Source organism: Agelaius phoeniceus, chromosome 4 (genome assembly GCF_051311805.1).
Source record: "Agelaius phoeniceus isolate bAgePho1 chromosome 4, bAgePho1.hap1, whole genome shotgun sequence".
Classification (NCBI taxonomy): Eukaryota; Metazoa; Chordata; class Aves; order Passeriformes; family Icteridae; genus Agelaius; species Agelaius phoeniceus.
Genome location: NC_135268.1, coordinates 65,599,413 through 65,619,053, shown reverse-complemented (window position 1 = coordinate 65,619,053; position 19,641 = coordinate 65,599,413). Strand labels below are relative to the sequence as shown.

General features: G+C 43.2%; 1 protein-coding gene across 3 annotated transcripts; it reads left to right on the top strand.

The window, feature by feature from the left end:
- Nucleotides 1–2,922: 2,922 nt before the first annotated feature.
- RNF4 (ring finger protein 4) lies at nucleotides 2,923–19,411 on the top strand. 3 transcript variants are annotated; one of them, XM_077177794.1, is made up of 8 exons: nucleotides 2,923–3,039; nucleotides 9,643–9,806; nucleotides 10,269–10,389; nucleotides 11,120–11,199; nucleotides 12,463–12,472; nucleotides 13,590–13,755; nucleotides 16,318–16,366; nucleotides 16,676–19,411. In XM_077177794.1, exons 2-8 carry the CDS (start codon nucleotides 9,798–9,800, stop codon nucleotides 16,823–16,825), a joined length of 585 nt encoding a protein of 194 aa, XP_077033909.1. In that variant the 5' UTR covers nucleotides 2,923–3,039; nucleotides 9,643–9,797; the 3' UTR covers nucleotides 16,826–19,411. The 3 variants fall into 3 exon arrangements, with proteins under 3 accessions (XP_077033909.1, XP_077033907.1, XP_077033908.1); XM_077177792.1 differs by having other exon boundaries at nucleotides 3,019–3,128; XM_077177793.1 differs by lacking the exon at nucleotides 2,923–3,039 and adding an exon at nucleotides 3,589–3,794.
- Nucleotides 19,412–19,641: the final 230 nt, after the last annotated feature.

Here is a 19,641-nt window from a genome sequence, read left to right as displayed (position 1 = left end):
CACATTTGTTACACCATTTGCAGCCAAGAAGAGGAGCCTGAGTGAACAAGGCTGACTCTGAAATCATCCATCAAAACAGAGTAACAAAATCAGAGGTTGCACTTGTCTGATCACAGTGACAGACTCATAAGGAAACATTTCTAGTGCTGGAAGCTGCACATTCAGAGATCTCTCATTTCAGACGAAGCAGCCAGACCACATGTTCTAGGGTGACATTATGGTGCTTGTATCTCCATTCATGTGTTCTGTTTATGCTGGATATTATGTTCTGTGCCTTCAAGACTGGCACTGAAGAGTGAAAGTTTTGTTTGGGTTTCTTACCAGCCGCTCCCCCAGGGCTGGCAGGACACACAGACAGGGCAGTACATAGTGCTGCTTTTGCTTGGCTTTTTGCTTTGCTTTTGCTCTTGCTCCTGCTTTGCTCTTGCTTTTTGCTTCTGCTCATAGTTTAGCTAAGCAGTCTGAATTTTTCCCTGGACTGTTTTTACTTTCCCTTTTCTGGAACCACTTGAACCTGCTCCGGACTGGGACCTGGGACACACCGGGAGTTTGCACCTTGTGGCCTACGGGGCCTACTCTGGGCAGCAGCTGCCCCAGAGCCGGAGGGACCGATAACAGAGCAACCACCCCCAGAGAGACTTTCTGAATTTGTCATCTTTTTCAGAGCAGTGAAAGAGCTTTGTCATCCAGTATTGTTCATTTTGTGTGCTGGGGGTTGCTGTGCCTGTTAAATAAACAGGTTCTTTCTGCTTCTCTCTGAGGAATCCTTCCCGAACCAGGTGGGGGGAGAGGCCGTGTGGGTTTGCTTTCTGGAGGGGCCCCCTTTTGGAGGTTTTTTCCCAAATTTGCCCTAAACCAGGACACCACAGATGCCTTCACATGCCACTAAGGAGGTGAAGGAGGTGTAACAAAGCCCAGATTAGCTGAGGAAAACCAAGGCCTTTGCCATGTGACAGGCACTGGACACAGGGTGCTCCCCACTCAGGTACCACGGTCACTGCTGGTGGCATTTGGCTCCCTCTTCTACATCAGCCTCAGGAACAAAGGAAAGCTCACACTCAGTGACTGCCATGCCAGGTAATCCAAACTGCCCTAGAGAACATAGGTGTTTTATTATTTAAATAAATTTAAAGACACAGAGATGGTTATGTTGGTATGACAGGGGAAAAAATACCCAGTACAAATCTCCAGCACTCCTCTCCCAGAGGAGGAGAAGGGAATACAAGTCACTAGGGGAAGCTACCAGTTCATCTATAAACAGCCAAATTGCCAGGTACAGGGCAGTAAATCCAGAGAAGGACAGCTGCTTACTGTGCTAAGGTAAAACTGTTGAAGAAAACCCTTTTTGATAGCAAGGTGAGGGCCTTGAAACACCTCTGCAAGTGTTTATGAGTTAGACATTGGATCTGGAGTGATTATTCCATGGGTAAGAGGTAACTATCTCCCACACTGATGGCTCTGATGAATTTTGCTCAGTCTTTTGGAAACACACTGAGAAAAATAATTTCTTTACAGAAAGGGTGATTTGATATTGGAATGGATTGTCCAGGGAGGTGGTGAAGTCACCATCCCTGGGGGTGTTTAAGGAAAGACTGGACATGGGCATGGTCTTGTCACTGAAAATGGAGAATAAAACTCCTTAACACCAATACAGTGCTAAGAAGCAGGCATTACTTTAGTACGACACCAGATGCACAGGGGGGTAACTTGGCCTAATGTGCATGCCCGGCTGGAGATGATATATGTGTTTATTAGCCAGAGATCACAGAATCACAGAATGTGCTGCGTTGGAAGGGACCCACAAGGATCACTGAGCTCACTTCCTGGCCCTGCACAGCACCTTCCCCAGGAATCACATCATGTGATTGTCCTGAGAGCATGGTCCAAGCACTCCTTGAACTCTGTCAGGCTGGTGCCGTGACCACTTCCCTGGAAGCCTGTTCCACTGCCCAGCCATTTCCTTGGTGAAGAACCTTTTTCTAATATTCAACCTAAACCTTCCCTGACACAACTTCAGGCCATTCCCTTGGGGCCTATCACTCACCACAGAGCAGAGATCAGTCCCTGTCCCTCTTCTTCCCCTCATGAGGAATTTGTAGCTGCAAGAAGGTCTCTGTCTTCTCAGGCTCCTCTTCTCCAGGCTGAACAGACCAAGTGCCCTCAGCTGCTCCTTCCCCTCAGGGCACTTCACCATCCTTGTCACCCTCCTTTGGATACCCTCTATTAGTTTAAAATCTTCTTTATATTGTGGTGTACATCTTAATCAGAGACGTGTTAGATATGAAGTTGCCTGGGTTTGCCCAGTGAGCCTCAGAGGGGCCTCTTGAGGGTCCTGAGGAACTCCTGGTGGTGTGCCTGGAGTTGGTTTTCGCCCTTGGTATAAAAGCTGCACAATGTTTCTGAAGGAAATGCATTGGGCTGGTTTGGCTTGTTACAAGAGGCAGTAACCACCACACAGCTCCATCAAGTGCTCCTTCTGCAGGAGCAATTTATAACACTGGGGCTGACATGGTGGTGTTCAGTCATCAGTAGGATTTGATATCTCAAAGGTCTTTTCTGACCTAATTGATTCCACGATTCTGAGATTCTGGGGAACGTTTCCAGAACACGGGGGTAGGGACGGGAGATTGAAGCGGGGGGAGGGGGGGGGGGGGTAGGGAACGCCACCCCAAAGCTCACACACACTCCACCTCCAGGTACAACAGCTCCGGAGAACACAGCAAAAGCATGGTCTGGCTTCGGCCGCCCTTTCAGGGTCTGTCAGGGCCGAACGAACCCGAGGACCAGGAGACCTTTCCCGAGGGGTGGCGAGCGAACTCAGTGGGCCTCTACAATCCCGCTTAGGCCCCACGCCCGCGCGGAACTACAGCTCCCAGCACGCCCCGCGGCATCCGAGAGCAGAGGAGGTGGGGCCGCCCGTCTAACCGCCGTCTGATTGACGTGCGTGTCTGCCACTCCGCGAGCGCAGGGCCGCAGTTCAGCCAATGGTAAGCGAGCGAGGGCGGGCGCTGCCCTGGGCCGCTGCCGGCAGCCTCTGAGGTGAGTGCGGCGGGCCGGGGGCTCGGCCGGGGGGGGAGCGGCGCTGCTGGGTCCGTCCCTCCCGCTTGCCCGACGGTCCGGGGCGGCAGGTGAGGGAGGGGACGGGAAGGGAGGGGGAAGCGGAAAGGGGAGCGGCCGTTCCCGGTCGCAGTGGGGGGAGCCGAGGAGATGCGGCTGTTCCTGCCGGTGCGCGGGGCTGGGCCGGCGCCGCCCCCGCTCCGGCCTGAGGACGGTGCCCGAGCCCGTTCCCCGGGTGCGGCCCTGTCCGAGGGGCTCCCCCGCAGCCCCCGCCGGCAGCCGCGTGGCGGGTCTGTCCTGCTTGGCCCAGCCCGGCCTGGTCTAGCCCGGCCCGGCCGGGTGCTCCGGGGCCGGCTCCGCCGCCGCCCGGTTCGCGGGGCGGCCCCGCCGCTTCTGCCCTGCCCTGGCCGGAACGGCGGCGGCCGCAGCGCCGAGGTGCGGGCACGGGCACGGCCGGGCTATCGCTGTCCTGCCCCGCCTCCCCGGAAGGGTCTGCTCTTCTCCGGAGGAACGGCCGGGGCTCGGTGGATAGAGCTGCATGAAGTTGTCGCTCTGCCCTCCCATTTTGTGTGACAGCAGGAGTGCGGGGAATGTTCCTCGCCTGCTCAGCCCGCACCTGCACTTCATTACAGGATGTGGAAAGACTCAACTATTTTTTTTTAATTTTTTTTTTCCTGTATTCTGTTTTTGGGATTATTGAAAGCGAGTTGTGGCGTCTCTCGGAGAAACTTGTGCAAGTAAGAGCAATGAGCTTTACTTCTGGCCTGTATCCATTTTTCTTTGCTGTGTCTGGAATAGGACATACGGCCGATGAAAAGGTTCAGTGTGTTGTTTCAGTGTGTTGTTTTGTTGTGTGGGTGGGTTTGAGGGATTTCTTGGTTGTTTTTGGAACTGTTTTGGGTTTTTTAGGTTATTCATGAACATGTCATATTTGTCTGTAGGTGTAACTGCCTGCTTAAAGCAAGCAGACTGGTGTGTTTCTGTTTATACGCTGGTTAGCTCTCATCTTTACTCTTGTTATGGTGCCTCTCACCAAGGTCTCTTAGTATGGGACCGTTTTACCTAATTTGGGTAACAGACTCAGTTTCTTTTTTCACTAAAGTTCAAGAAAATGAAAGCATCTTTAAAAGTACTTGAAGTACAGGATAGGAAGGTGTAAAAGAGTGAAAAATTAGTGTTCTCCACGGTAAAAAAAAAAAAATTGAGACTAGCACTTTGTGCTTGGCATATGTGTCTTCTGAAGACAAAAATGCCGTTATGCAGATGCATCTTCGATACAGTGTTTCCTGTTGTTAGGGGTACAAAAACTGAGAAGCATTAAAAGCGTGGTGATGCCTTGGACTGGCTACCTAGAACAGAAGCTAGACCGAGCTAAAGTGGGTATTTGTTAAAGGCTTTTAACAGATAGACCTGGGGCAGTGCGAGAGCCTCACAGAGGCTACAAGCAAGATGGACAAGAGTATTTCGGACAGATACATGTTTGGTCTATTTGCATATCAGGGGTTAATTGTCCAATTACAGCTTCAGGTGATATTCCCCCAGTTTACTTGCCCCCAATTTACTTTTGTTTGTACTTTTTGGGCCTGAGGCTGTGATGATGACCTTGGTTTTCAGGCCTGGAAGGATTGTTTTGTATGACCAAATTGTGATGAGAGCTTACTAACACTCTATATGAAATTTCAGAGTTAAACACTAATCCAGTACAGGATTTGAAAAATATAAAACTAAAATGTAAGGCATCATTTGGATATTCCATTTTGACAAATTCAACATGTAATGGTGTTTGTCAGCTGTGCCTTGCACATTCCCAACGATTGGATTGACATTATTGGTTTCTTTAAGTAGGTACTTCGGTGAATTTGTCATGTTTAGGATAAATATGAACTTAAGTCTTGTCTGTGTTAGTGAGACAGGGAAAATGTCTATCTTGTGCTTCAGACAATTTACCTCCGTTCACGTGGGAGACCAAGACTTCGTTTTGAGAGTGGTGCAAGAAAAGTTTTCAGTATTTTAAAGAATCAATTGTTTTTGAGTGCTAATTCAAACATGTTTGATTAACTCAGCTTGAACTCGGTGAAAATGCTGACTTTTTTTAGAGGAAAAATCAAGATACTTAAATGATGAATAGCAGTAGTTACCACTCCTAATGTAAACATTCTTAGTTTAAATAGCTTGACCTTTTCTCTCAAGTACAGAGAAAAGGTGGTACTTGTAGTCTTTGAAATGTTCCTTGTTCTGAGATCAACACTGTTTAGGAACAAGAACTGCATGTGCAGAACTCTGCAGATGACAGGAAGGGGAGTGGCCTTTTCTGGTATTGTACCGTCCTGCAGTGAAGCAGAAGAAAGTCTGTACAAGTTAAAAGTATTTATTGGCTTGCTAAGCTGATCTGCTAGGTTTTTACACAAAGAAAAGTCTTTTTACTTCTTAAAAAGCTGTAATTTTAGAATTTCAGATTGATGTCTGCATGCATCTTGCTAGAAGTCTCACAGATAACTGCAGCTAAAGTTGGGAGAGATGTCTGTGGATTGAGGGGGGGGAGGTTGCTGCAGTAGATCTTTGTATTAACAACTCCCGGGAGTCTTGCTGCTGGGTGGTTTCATAGTGACTGCTGGAAGAGAAGAGTGTTATAGGCTTTATCATTAACTTGGGCTGTCCAGTCCTGTGTAACAAACTATAATATTTAAGTGGTCCTGAAGTTTTGAAGATTTTTGAGGAATTTTTCCAGATGAGTGTATCTCTTAAGTTGCAATGTGTATACTCTGTTCCTGTACAATACTAAACTTGATCTGTGGTGTATTTAAGAAAGTGAACTCTGCTTTGTTTTCAAAATGTTTGGGCACCTGATGCTTATTGAGGTTTCCCAAGTAAGCCAATAACATGTGGAAATCTATAGCCCCCAGAAAAGGTTTGTTCTTAAAAAACAAAAATGTTGCTGGATCGTAGGACTCCTTCCATAGTCTTAATAAATTCCAGCAGTTTGATTTTCTTAGTAAACAGCACTCTCCTGAGATGAGCCATGTTGATAGTGATGAACCTACCTGTGATGATTTGAGGTAGTTTTACAGTGGTGAGCTTCCCTGTGTCTGTTCTCAACTTCATTCTTCAGAAGCAGCTTCTGAAGAGGTATTGAGCCATTGGCAGCTGGAACATCTGTGCCTTATAGGCATTCTCTGCATTAATCATAAAGAAACCCAATTGTCAGTATGCTAAGATTCTGAAAAGTAAACCATTTAAATAAATAGCAAGTGTGCTCTGTCACTGTCCTCCACTGCAAGTGAGGGTTGACACGAGATCCTCTGAGACATTTTACAGTAATCCTATGTTCACGAACATTACAGTAATCCTGTAAATAATCTGGGGTTTTGTGTCTGGATACAGAATGAGTGAATATTTCAAGTGGATAGGATGGTCTTAACAGGTCTTCTATTGTGTGTTACTTCCGTTTTCACCATAACTTTAAAATTTAAGTTGGTTGGCTTCATTTTTTCTTCTGTTACAGCTCTTCTTTGGCATTTAAACCACTCACAGCCAAAGAGAATCTGTGCAAGCTTTTGTTTGGATTCGTCACAGGTGTTCCCTGCAATATTTTTAACCTTTCTAAATATACTTGGTTAACAAACCATTGCACTGGGTTGTATTCAGTATTAAGTCTGAAAAGCACCAGGTCTTGTGAAACCTTCTGGGTATTTTATGTTCAGACCCGTGCTGCCTGATGAATACAGTAGGCTTATTTTTGCTGTCTTTCAGCAGTGCAGATATGTCAATGTTGTTCTTCTGAAAGAGTCTATTTAAAACCAGTTCTGACAACTTGTAATTTAAAATAAGCCTATATGAAGTTCATTTCTTTATATTTCTTAGGTGTGTGCACCAACTAACATTTCCCAGCTTTTTAATGTCCAGGTATATTTTCCAGTTCAATATCTGAGGAGAAGTGAGGAAACCATGTCTTGGCTTTCTTTATGAAATAAAACTTAAAATTATCTAATGGCTTAACTTGTTAATATACCTCATGTGTTGCTCACTCTTGTTCATCCTCTTGCTGTGTGCAGAAAACTGGTTTACCTAAGGAATTTTTAATTTCATTTGTAGCTGGTCAATGAAGCAATTTGTAACTTGTCCTGAAGCAATTATTTTGAAAGCGTAGATATGTAAGGTTTAGGGATGGTTCTCTCCCTTGCCTCTATCCCTCATCCCTTGTGCTGTGTCTCCTCCTTCCCCTCTCTCTTCCCCTGGTCTCCTAAAACCTCCAAATCCATGAATAATGGTCATATTGAACTAGCAGCTTGTATAGCACCTAGAAAATGTGCTCACAGAACAGTCTCGCTGTTTTTCTGGTTTTTCTTTGGTTGGGTTTTTGTATGATTGTAGCATTAGTCATGGTCTGGTTTAAAAAGTTCTTGTCTCCTATCCCAGAAACTCAGTCAAGGGAGTAAAACAGTATTTTCCCAAGAATGTTGGTAAGGCTTACAGAGAAGCTTTCTTCCTTAACAAGTGAAATGAAATTTAGACCTTAAGAACAGTGGGATGAAGTGTTAAAAGAGAATTCTTATTACCTGGACACCAAATGTTATGGATGATTGCATAGGTGAGTCCTGCATTGAGGCAGCAAGAGACTGAAGTCAGTCTGCCTTCTCTGGTAGCCTGAGTCTTCAACATTCAACATCCCAGGTGGCAACATCAGACTATTTCTTATCTACCAGGAAAGCTGAACATATCAGTTTAGATTTCTAAAAAAAAACTGGGAGAGGGTGTTGCACATAATAGTTCAAAAAATGAGATCTATTATGCCCATGGATTCACTAAGCATTGAGTCTGGCATATGTGGTTCAACTGGGGGCAAAAAAAAAGGCATATTGACTTTCATTTTGGCTTTTGAGCTGGTTTTAAAATGAAAATGTGAGAAAATTGATGAGTGGTGTATTGTGTTGCTTACAACTATACATAAATACATCTTTGGGCTTCATAATAAGCTTCAAATTGAGTGTAAGCATTTTTCTCAAGCGTGTTTGTTTAAATAATGTCACAGTTCAGTGTTAACAGGTCTCTTAAGAAAGTGATTTAAGAAATGGAGTAAGTTGAAGTGGAAAAAGATCAGTCAGGTTTCCTTTAATTGAAGGCTAGGATTGACTACCCGTGCTGTTCCATCCCACTGTGTGTTCACGTTTTCCCATCTGGGAGTAGGCTACAGAGTGCGTGCTGGTCTTTGTGGCAAAAATCAGTCAGCTCTGGAGACACTTCAGCAGCTCTTGTTTAAAATAGTGTCCCAGTTTTGGACAAATTTAGGAGGAAACGTCCTGAAAGGCCGTCTCCTCTGATAGAAGGCTGGTTTTAGCAACCCCTCCCCCATAGGTTCCCACAGGTTCAAAAGGAATTCCCTTGGAGAAAGTGCAAAAACCTCTGATTATTTAACAATCAGATTGCTCGCAGGCATGAAAAAAGGAGTGAATAATGTTAAATAATAAAACCTGTCACTGCTCTGAAGAGATGGTAGATTCAGAGTCCTTTCTGTAGGTGTGGCTCAGCAGTGGGGGCCCCCAGGTGATGTGTTTCAGACTGGAGAAAAGCTGAACAGTTCCAGAAGAAGAAGCCACAGTCCCAGGAAAAGCTTACTGCCTCAGTTAATGAGCAAGAGGCTAGCTAAAAAAATAACAAGAAATAACTCAGTCTGTTTCTCTCTCTCTCTCTCCCTAAAGAAAGCGGAGAGCTGGGAGAAACCCAAACGGTTTTCTCTGGTTTTGAACACAGGCACCACAATAATACCACTACTTCCCCCCCCCCCCCCCCCCCCAGCTCTAATTTGAAGCTGCAGGACTCTGCTCTATATCTGAGCAGAGCAGACACAGGGGATACAGAGTGTACAGGCACCTCAAGAGTCACCTCAAGACACAGAGTTGTTCTTTTCCTGGTCCTTCCACCGTGTCCACTTGCACCCAGCCCCTCTGTCTGTTGGACAGGTGGTAACTGTACCACTGGCAGGCTCCAGGATGGGACCTTCAGTACCTGTCACTTACTCAGAGCTGCCTTTGTGCTTTTGAGCTCTCCCCCTTGGCAGGTAGCTGGGTGTGCACATGTGCAGGTAACAGAGCAGCTACAGGGAGCTCAAATTCTCCTGCATGTCAGGGAGGATTTTGAAACTGAAATTTGTCTGCTTCACTTGCTTTTAATTCCTCTCAAGCTGTTTGGGTCCCAGCTGTTGGAATCTGGAGATGGGTTGGAGAAGAAAGCTGTTCATCTGGAGTTTAGATTCTCTGAAGATGGCTGTTTGACAAAATTCCTACTGATTCCTGCCCACAGACATTGCCTTGAGTATCATTCAGTTGCTTTTCAGTTCAATGTCATTGGGATTTGTTAATATTCTTCTAGTTTGCTGTCAAACTCACTTTTCCAGGTGCTTTGTTCACGGGTGAGAATGACTGAGGCTTCAGGCCCAGCTGCAGGTGTCTGAGGCTCACATGCTGAACTTGGGGACTTCCCTGTGGCTTTGGGCAGAAGCTGGTGGCTCAGCAATGGGAATCTGGGAGCAGGGGGGATTGGAGGGCACAAGCATTGCAGACAGGTAACCTTCTCTCTTCTCTTTGATAGGTTTGGAAGAACATCATCCTCTAATCTTCAGAAACCTGGAGTTTTTATCAGTGAGCTACCTAAAGGAATCTAAGGAAATTATAGCTATAGCTTCCTTGCCATTACTTTTTTGGTGTTTGTACCTCTTTTTCTGTGGTTTTAGATCAAGAAGCACTATGAGCACAGTAAGTATTTTGCTACTCAGTCCAAACCTGATTATTGAAACATGTTTTCCATTGTATTTCTACAAACTATTTTAAGAGTTTCTAGCTAATACACAGGAGCATAAGTATATTGAATCTTCATGTACATTCAGATTTTTAATCACTGTAGGTGCTAGCAGTAGTACAGAAATGCTTACAATGTCAGCAAAACCCAGTAAACTGTGAACTAGTTTCTTATTTGCAAACCATCATGATAGGCTTTTTCTTGGTGAGGCAGCTAGTAAGAGATCTGGATCTGGGCTGATGTTTTTATCCTTGCTGGAATCTACTCAGGTAAGAATAACCCATACCACCTATTGATGACTATTACAGCCATTCCAGGAGTGTTTTCTGTACCTTTGTGTGCTTTCATTGGTGTTGCAAAATTGAGGGCTGTGTTAATACTGCTTGCACAGAAAATGCTAAGTCTTTGTTCTCTCTTAGACTCAACGGAAGCGCCGTGGAGGAACAGTTAATTCTAGGCAAGCTCGAAAAAGAAGCAGGCTCGTGGCTTCTACTGCTGAAATGGCTTCAGAAGCAGAGCCTATAGAACTTGAAGAAAGTGGTAAGCTTTCTTTTGAAGTGGCAAGAACAGAAAGTGCTTCTGCAGGGTTTGGGTACAGCTGAACATGTATTTTTGCCAATTTCTAGGCTGTTTACTGGAGAAGAAGGGAAATATGATTATAGGAAGTTTCTAGTGTCACACACTATAGCATGGCTGAATAACAAGCCTACTGAAAACTGGTTTGGTGTGTTACTGAGCTACAATGCATTTGCCACTAGTGATAGATGAGTTGCACAGGAAAAGTCCTCAAGAGCTGCTCAAACATCTGCGTGTCTATTCAAATAAGATGGGAGTTACAGCAGCTGCCACTACACAGAGTGGCAAACTAAATTTCCAAACTCCCAAGTTTGAAGATGATAAGGAAAACTTTGTATAATTAATTGTGCCCAATCCCTCAAGGGAACATGCACAGCACAGTACTATTATATCCTATATGATTCATGTTATATTTCTGTGTGATAAGCATTCTCCTGTCAGATGAATTGTCTGTTGCTGTTGTCATCTGACAGAACTGTGTGAGGAGCTTAGCTGCTCTTCTGCATTTCAGTTTGCTGAAGACAGGGCTGGTAAAGCTCTCTGTGGATTGCTGAGGGCAAAGCTTGAGTGAAATGTTGGACTCATTCCTGAAGAGAAGATGGACAGGAGATGGTTGAATCTTAGGCTGTTACACAGTAGCAGGCAATTTTCCTCCTCTGCAATCTTTGACCTTGATTCTAACTTTGTTTTTCAGCTGGTGAAGAAGTAGTAGATCTCACATGTGAATCTTCTGATCCTGTAGTTGTTGATCTAACTCACAATGATTCCATTGTGGTAAGTAGTGAATAGCACACTTACCTAAATATTGTAGTCAAATTAGTTTTCTCATGTGTTGTCTGATAGAATCTGACTTTAAGGGTAAGTTTTAAGTTCAGATTTGGTTTGTCAAGGCCTGAAGGTTCTGTGTTACAGAGAACAAAGAAGCTGCTATGGAGGTGTACTTGCAGTTAGTGATAGGGTAGTATAAACTAACTTTTTGCTCCAGAACCTGGAGTTTATATAGATCAGTCATAAGTAATGTAATATAGAGATGCAGTTGATAGTTGAATTTTTTCTAGATATATCAAAGGTAGAATCATAGAATTGTTTGGGTTGGAAAGGACCTCTAAGATTATCAAGTCCAGCCATTCACCCAGCACCAGCAGGTCCACAACCAAGCCATGCCCATAAGCACCACATCTGCCTGTCTTGGAAATATCTCCAGGGGTGATTTTAAGCCAATGCCACTGGGCTGCCCTGGGCAGCCCCTTGCAGTGCTTGACAACTCTTGGTGAAGAATTTTTTCTAATACCCCTATAGTCCAATGATTTAAAGAAAAAGCCAAGGGAAAGAAGAGTAAGTAAAATAAGTTCAGGTTAATACTCCCAGAAGTCTTTAAAACACCTTAATGGTTTTTTCTACTCATTTTAAAGCTAGAATAGTCTTTGATCCAGCTGGCAGTGTTGTTTATCCCCTCAGTTTTAGGTTGCCACTGCTGCTGTGCCAAGCAGAAGTGAGCAGCAGGAATAGAATTGGGAGTATTTCTTGCTGGGGTTATTCCTGAGCCTTTGCAAAGGAAGGGTCTCAAACTTAACCACAGAATTTGCACTTACCCTGCTGCAGGTTCCACCAATAGTGGACTGGGGGTTGGGTTTCTTTTCTTCAGCAGCTGCTGTAACATGAAGTGTGTATGGACATCAGTGCTGAACTGGCCTGTTTGAGGAGAAAGAGGGAAAGAATCACCTGAAACTCTAAACCATGGAACTGAAATGGGGGAGCAGGGAGGACGGCGTTCAGGTGGTTCATAAGTTGCTTCTATTGCCACCCCATTGGAGCAGTGGGAGCAGAACCATCAGCATCCACATAGTTGTTTACAGTGAAGCATTTCATATACTGCTTTTAATAGTCCTAATCAAAATAAGAGTAATAGCCTATCATTCTTGGCTTGTTTTGTTGCAACTGTTCTGCCTAGCTGGTCTTTCTATGTAAGACCAGGGGTGCACAACAAAGTCTAATTGTATTTTCTTTTCTCTCCCTTCGCATGTGTATTGATGCAAGATTGTTGAAGGTGAGTTGACATTTTAAAATTGATAATGGAATTTTCCTGAATGTAATAATTATTATTTTTTATTGCCTTTTTCAATTAATTTGAGCAGCATTTATTGAAACTGCAAAAGGCCAAGGGCATTTCTAAAACATCTGGCCAGTGCCTTAGAGAATGAATCCAGTCTCTGTTTGATAATCAGTATCAGAACTTGTAGAAAGTACCTGAAATAAAATATATCAAAAACTGCTCTAAATACTTATTTTCCAAAGACAGAATTTCTTTAAGCCCCAAGTTGACAATAATTTAATTAGCACTAGAATATTGGTTGTGAATGAAAAAAAAGTCAGAAGTTTTGTTTAACCTGTATTGCAGTAAAGGAACTAAAGAAAGTGATTTGTGCTCATAGTATGCACTAGTCTAACATGCCTCAAGTTTTCCAGTGAGAAATATTAATTTTTTTTTCTACTTTAGATCTTAAAATAGTTACAGGTCTAAAGAAGTTCATCTTTTACATCTTTCAGATGTAGTTCTAATTACATTATTGGAGATGCATTAGTATGTTGTCAGCTGCTTATCTAGAATGTAATCTGTTCTGTGCTCTGAATGAAGCAAGAGTAAGTGAAAAATGCCTGCAATAAAAGTTGTAGCTGAGCACTTGGGAAGGAAGTGGTTTTAATTTTGTGACTTTTTGTGTTGTCTTATCGTTTAGTAGCTTGATTATTTCTACATGGATACTGGAGTTACAGAGATAATCTTGTGTTCAGTCCTCTCTCTTCCAGATCACAGCAATTGTTGCAGTTCCTCAACATAGGATTGTAGCAGTTTCTGTCAGTAAGGATTGGGAGAAGTGTCTTCCCTTTATAGGGGAGATTAATTCGCAGGTAGTGTAATTACATGGAATGTGTGACACTGAGGATTTTCAAGATTAAGTTTTAGCTGTTTGTAGGGTGAAGAGATCTATGACTTGTGTCAGTATGTAGCAGAATATTCACAATGTCTGGACATGTTCAGCCTTAGTATTTGGAAACTAGTTTAAGATTGCTTTTAACCCAGCTGAATATGGTCTAAACTTGCATTTCAAGGATAGTTCCAGGGAGAGAGAGAATAGTAGAGCTAACTTAACAAAATTAAATTACAGAGAACCAACGACAGAGGAGAAATCTGAGACTAAGAAGCCAGAGACAGGCAGACAGCTGTGTGCTGAGCAGTGATGATGAAGATGAAACCAGAGATAATGACGTGTACGTGGCTGATAAAGCAGCTCGAGAACTGGGACCGCTGGAAGAGGAAACTGCAAGTTCAAAGTATGTACACCTCGTGAGCTGCCAAACATGGAGTTGTGCTTCTTTTGAGGCAGACAGGACTGAGTTGTATTTGTCATCACCTGACTTCCTTTGAAGCCTTCACTTTCTCAGTTTCCTCTTTTAATGAGTATGACATCCCATGTTGCACAGTAGTCAAATGATACTGTTTTCACTTGAGGATGAAAAACCAGCCCAAAACAGATCTACAGCTTTGTATACAGCCTTAAAGATGAGTGTAGGGTATGGCAAGGAAGTGGGAATTAGTCACAGGCCAAAGCTCATAATGTATTGCATTTCCTTTTCCTACAAAGCTCCAGTAGTTACATTAGATATAAAATACTTCTGTTGGTGTTCATGAGGTTTGGTATCACGAGACTGGCAAATTCCAGTAAAAACCCTTACGTGTTCCTGCTTTTTTTACGTACTGTGCCAGTTGCTGCCTTTCTCAAAGCAGCCACTGTGCTTCCCAAGGTGTACTTGCAAGGGGATCCTGGAGATCATGCTCTTATGGTCAATTCTTATTCTGTCCTATGGATGTCATGGAGCCCTGATATGTTTGCATGTGGGATGGGAATCTTGCTGTTTGCCTCAGTAAAGACCCCGTTCTGCAGAGAAAGCCTAACACACTGCAGCAGGACTTAATCTAAGGAAATGAAATCCGGTGTCTATGTGACTAGGCAAGTTGAAATGATGCCTTAAGTTTTTAGCTTTTATATTTTTCAGATTCTGTACTGCATTAGTGTATAATTCTGAAGTCTGTATAGAATGCTAGTTAGATTTCTTCCCATTTTGGTCAGAGTAAACAATCCTTCTGTGAGCCAAGGTCACATCATTTGCCTCAGGCCCTGGAAAGTGTAAACAAAAATTAATTGTGGGGGGAAGCAAACTGGGGGAATGTGACTTCATTACCTGAAACTATAATTGGACAATTAACTTCTGATATGCAAATAGACCAAACTTATATCCACCTGAGAAACTCGTGACTGTTGTCCATCTTGGGTGTGGCCTCTGTGAGGCTTTGTACTGCCCAAGGTGTATCCTCTGAAGGCCTTTTAATAAATACCCACTTTATTCTTTGAACTTTGTCTAGCCTCTCTTCTAGGTAGCCTCTCCAAGGCATCAGAAGGACATAAGAATTGTTGTATAAACTTATTTTAAAGTAGGCTTTGGGGTTTTTTTGTGGGGAGAAGGGTTAAATGAAGCTGATGTGCTTTGAGCCTTTTGGATTAGTGAAAGGCAGTGTAGGCGAGAACTTGAATATGTAGCTTTTGGGTGCCAGGTAAGAAATATGCCACCAAAAAGTCCTATGTTATTCTAATCCATAATGTGTTTTGCCAATGGACTTGTAAATGTTTAAATTTTGGTTGTTAAGTACTTCAGAGAACAAATACCACTAATTGGATAATATAAAAAGTAATAGTTGGTTCCTTCAGCTTCCTCTGTTAATGACTGCACCTTCCTGATCTGTGTAGGTAAGGCTGAAAGAAGTCAGTGCTGCAGCATTTAACATTGACAAAAGGGTCCTTCCTGGTGCTGGGGATTGCCAGCACCATTTGTAGTGTTGTACTCTTCATCCTTCCAAGATTATCATCAATTGGAATTTGTTACTGAAGTGTTATAGCTGGTGCCTCAAGATTTTGAGGAGTAAAAATGGGAGAATTAGTGGAGTTAAATTCTGTAGGTGAAACTAGGGGTGGATGTTAGTAGTGCTTCCTGCTTGGATTGAAGATAACAGGATAAAGACCATCTCATGCTTTCTATGCCTGTTTGATTTATAAATTACAAGCTGTGGTTCAGCATGGGCAGTGACATAAGAAAGCCAAATGTTTAGGTAAAGAGTTCTGAAGGTTTAAACTAGAGATTAGTTTGTAAAGAAAAGTGTCAGGAAGCTCTTTTTGTTTCTGTTAGCTAATGTTATTCAGCCCTTGGGCTGGGCCGTGTTCCCTAGGCAGCCAGGCTGTGCCTGTTGCTGAGTGTGTGTGCAGTACTGCTCTCCTGGAGGCTGAAGGCAGCAGAGGCTCATCTGTAACCACAGCTCAGTAACAGACACCGAGTCAGTCTTTCCACCTTGGAACTGGAAATTTGGGGTTGAGTATTTCCTTGTGTCACTGTGTTCCTGACCTACATTTTGTAAGGAGGAGTTCTTGAAGTGCCTATGTTACTGGGCTGCTGCTAAATTAGAGCAGGGGATTTTGGAACTTCTGACAGCCTCTTCCCTTTCTAGAATGACTCATTTCCAAGGCAGAGCTCAGTGCTTTTGTTACAGAGCTGTCACTGATGGCCTGTTGGAGATTAGTGCTGAACAGAGCAAAGAGTTCTTGTGCTAGACCAGGGTGACTTAGTGCATCTTCCCCCTAGGGAAAGCCTTTCCTTCAGGACAGAGAGACCCAATCTTGTTATTACATGCCACAAACTGAGGAGTTAAAGGTACACGGGAATCTTGAAAAGAAATGGACCATGGTGCACTCAGATGGTGACGTGACATTTTGTGTGTGGGTAACCCTTGATGTGCAGTGAAATTAATGGATGCATGTTTTCTTCTTCTGTTCTCTGTACCACTAGGCCATCTGGTACTGTTAGCTGTCCAATTTGCATGGATGTCTACTCAGAGGTAAGGACCCACATGCTGTCATCCTTTATATGCTGTATGAGGGAGAGAGGGGCAGAGGGGGCTCCTTTGGCTGCTGTGGGATGTTACAGAGAGCTGGCTTGAAGCACACAGCTTGCCTTGTCAGGCTAAGTCACTTCTTGGTGGTGGGGGTAGAGGGAGGAACCCTTGGCAGGATGGCACTGAAAGATCATCAAGTTCCTTACTATTCTAAGGGTAAAGGGACATCTGAGTCCTGTTTGTGTGATGGCAGTAGACCAGCCAAGTTGAATTCTTTACTTCTAATGCCTGTTGTGGTTTCTTTTCTTCCAGATTGTGCAAAGTGGACGACTGATTGTGTCAACAAAATGTGGCCATGTTTTCTGCAGTCAGTGCCTCCGTGATTCCCTTAGGAATGCCAACTCTTGCCCAACTTGCAGGAAGAAACTCACTCACAGACAGTATCATCCCATCTATATATGAGTACTTTTATTTCTCAGGACAGACTCAACTGGATTTTGGGGGAAATGTTATATTTTCAGTGCTCTGAAGATTTAAAGAGCAGCAGGTTGTGCACAAATCCAAATAAAACTGGTTTTTTTTTTGGAGACCAACTTGAACGTATCTAGACAGCTTTTTTATGGTCCAAGTTGCTTCTTGTTATGTTCCTGGTTATCATGCTACATCAATGACTGTCTAAACTAGATCAGCAACCTAGACCAGGAAGGAAGCAGTTAATCCATTTCCTTCTACTTTTTTTAATGAGGGAGTGTGAATATTTTGGTTTTTCTTACTCTGTTAATTATTCCTACCTTCACATACAGGTATGTTGGAGTAGTTTCCTTTCAGAAGACAGATTAGCAATTCACCATTTCATTACGCTTTTTTTCATCCTGTAAGAAGCTCATGACTCTTGCTTTCTTGCAGATCATCTTTGCCCTAGTAGAGTGAGTACTGTACTGAAGGGTGATTTTTTCATAAATCAGTCTTAAATTGACAACAAGGGTTATGCAATAAAGTGACCTGCTGTTAACCAGCAGTCAAGTGTTTTGAGCAGCAGACTTGAACATGCAGATGTTTTTATGAACTCCATGAGATCCCAGGTACATAGACACATTGCAGCATGTGCAATGTGAAAATAATTCCTTGATTGTTTCAGCTGCCAAGAATTCCTGTATTTTAATCCCAACACTGAATTTATTTTCTCACATGATGAAATGGTCTCTTGGGTTTACTTGTGCTGTAACACTGTCCTAATAACTGTCAATAATACAGTCCTTTCTAGGCTTCCTAGTGATGAAAGCAAAGAAGCAAATTCATCTGTATGCTGAATTCCAAACTATCTACAGATCTTCTTACTGTATCAGCTGTTCCCAGTGTAATGCTTTAAGTTCAGTGTGTTCTCTTTGCTGTTCTCACTGGTTGTTACACTGACACCTGACTGGTTGTAGCCTGGTGAATAGCATTGAAAATTAAATTACTGTACTGCCATTTTTGAGTGGAGGCTTTAAAAAGTGTTTGGTAGCAATGTTGACAGCCAGTTAGAGAAAAGTTTAATCTCCCTTTGCCCTGAGGGTTGTCCAGTTTTTTTTAATGCAGTTTTAAAAGAGAAGTCAGCTATATCTGCTAGGAAAGACAATTCCTCTAGTTGAGAAGGCAGGAATACACCAGTTTATGCACTCTTATGCAGTCACTTTTTCCCCAGGACTGAGTTCTAAATGTCTCTTTTAAACTTACAGCTTAAATGTCCGAGCTGATCTGGAGTCCAGGGTGAGCTGATACAAACAGGTTGATGTGGACAAAATAATTAAAATCAGTGGTTTGTGATCCACAGCTGTGGTAGGTGCATCCATGAGAACCTCCAGAATTAAACCTGGCCACTTCTCTGAAGTTGGTTGCTTATAGAAACCATTATAAGAACCATTTTGTGCCCTGGTGCAGCACAACTGAAGGGTGTGTTTAGTTAATGTTGGTATCACAGGTGTCTTTGCTAACCTGTCCTTATCTGTAAGAAACCTTTAATTAAAGCAGCTCTTCTAAATTAGCTGTCTCAAGCTGCCTTGCAACCCAAAGTAGACTTTTTTTTTTTTAATTAGGATGTTTCTGGATATAGAAATAGAAAGTTTTGTTACATAAAGGCTGCCTGAAGAAATGCAGCACCTTCACCCCCCTGGTTTGGAGTGGCTTTGGTTCAGTGCTGTTAGCAGGAATATGCAGTTTCTGTACTGTGGCAATAGGGTGACTCCTACAAAGTTACACACAGGTGGTTCCTGTGTGCTCCCATGGGTAAGATAAACAAGCAAGGACTACAGCTGTCTCAGGATACTGCAGTGACAGTGATGGCTGCAGTTGTGTCCCAAAAAGCAGAGAGTTGATGCTTAAAGTATTAATTGTATGAGGAGAAGCAGCCCAACATTAAAAATGTAGAGACGCACAAGGGTCACAGAAGCTACTTTGTCCCTGTAGCTTAACAAAGAAAGAATAAATTATGGCTGGTTTTCCTGGGGTGGCTGCTGTGTGAAAGGAAGGATCAGAAGAGGATTTAAGGGATTACTACTGAGGATGAGAGTGAGTCAAGTCACTTAACCATGCATCTTTCACAGTCTACTAGCCATGGCCTAAATGATTTTGCACAACTTCCTCCATGTAAATACCACTTTAGAGTTAGTGTCTCAATAAAATAGATCTAATCAAAATTTAGATATCAAACTATAACAAAGAGTTTTTAGCTTTTGTGTACCCTGTGAAGTGCCACAGATTTTGTGCATCTCAAAAAGGATATTATGTCTCAGTACATGGGAAAAAAATGGAAATTCATTACATGCTTTTTTCTTCAAGGGAAAAAACCGTCTGATATATTTCAGTTCCAGCAATATTTCACATTGGCAAGAACTCATAGAAAATGAAAAAAAAATCTTTATATTAAGTAGATGTCTGTCTTGTTGTATATAGTTCAATTTTTCCTGTATTTAATTGTATTCAAGTCTGCCCATCTATGTTGAACTCTGCTGGTAGGCAGAGGGTTCTCTTAACAGGTGAAAATAAAATGATTGGATTGATCAATCACAAGTGCTTCTTTTCACTGTGCTGAAGTCATTGATTTGGGGGGAAATAATCCTGAAGGCCAAAGGCTTTCAGATGCTGGGATCAGTGTGGGTTGTGTGGGGCAAAGGAGAAAGGCACCACCCGGGGCAGGAGGGATGTGGGGACAAGATCGTCCAGTCCTGCTCAGGATGGGGACAATGGGGCAATGCAGAGGTGGCTTTGTGGGTGGGGGGAGCCTGGCAGCCAGGGCCAGA

Excerpts from the sequence above, each read along its gene's own strand:
- RNF4 (XM_077177794.1), top strand. Across the intron at positions 10,390-11,119 it reads TATAGAACTTGAAGAAAGTG|CTGGTGAAGAAGTAGTAGAT; the intron begins GTAAGCTTTCTT and ends TTTGTTTTTCAG. Across the intron at positions 16,367-16,675 it reads GCATGGATGTCTACTCAGAG|ATTGTGCAAAGTGGACGACT; the intron begins GTAAGGACCCAC and ends CTTTTCTTCCAG.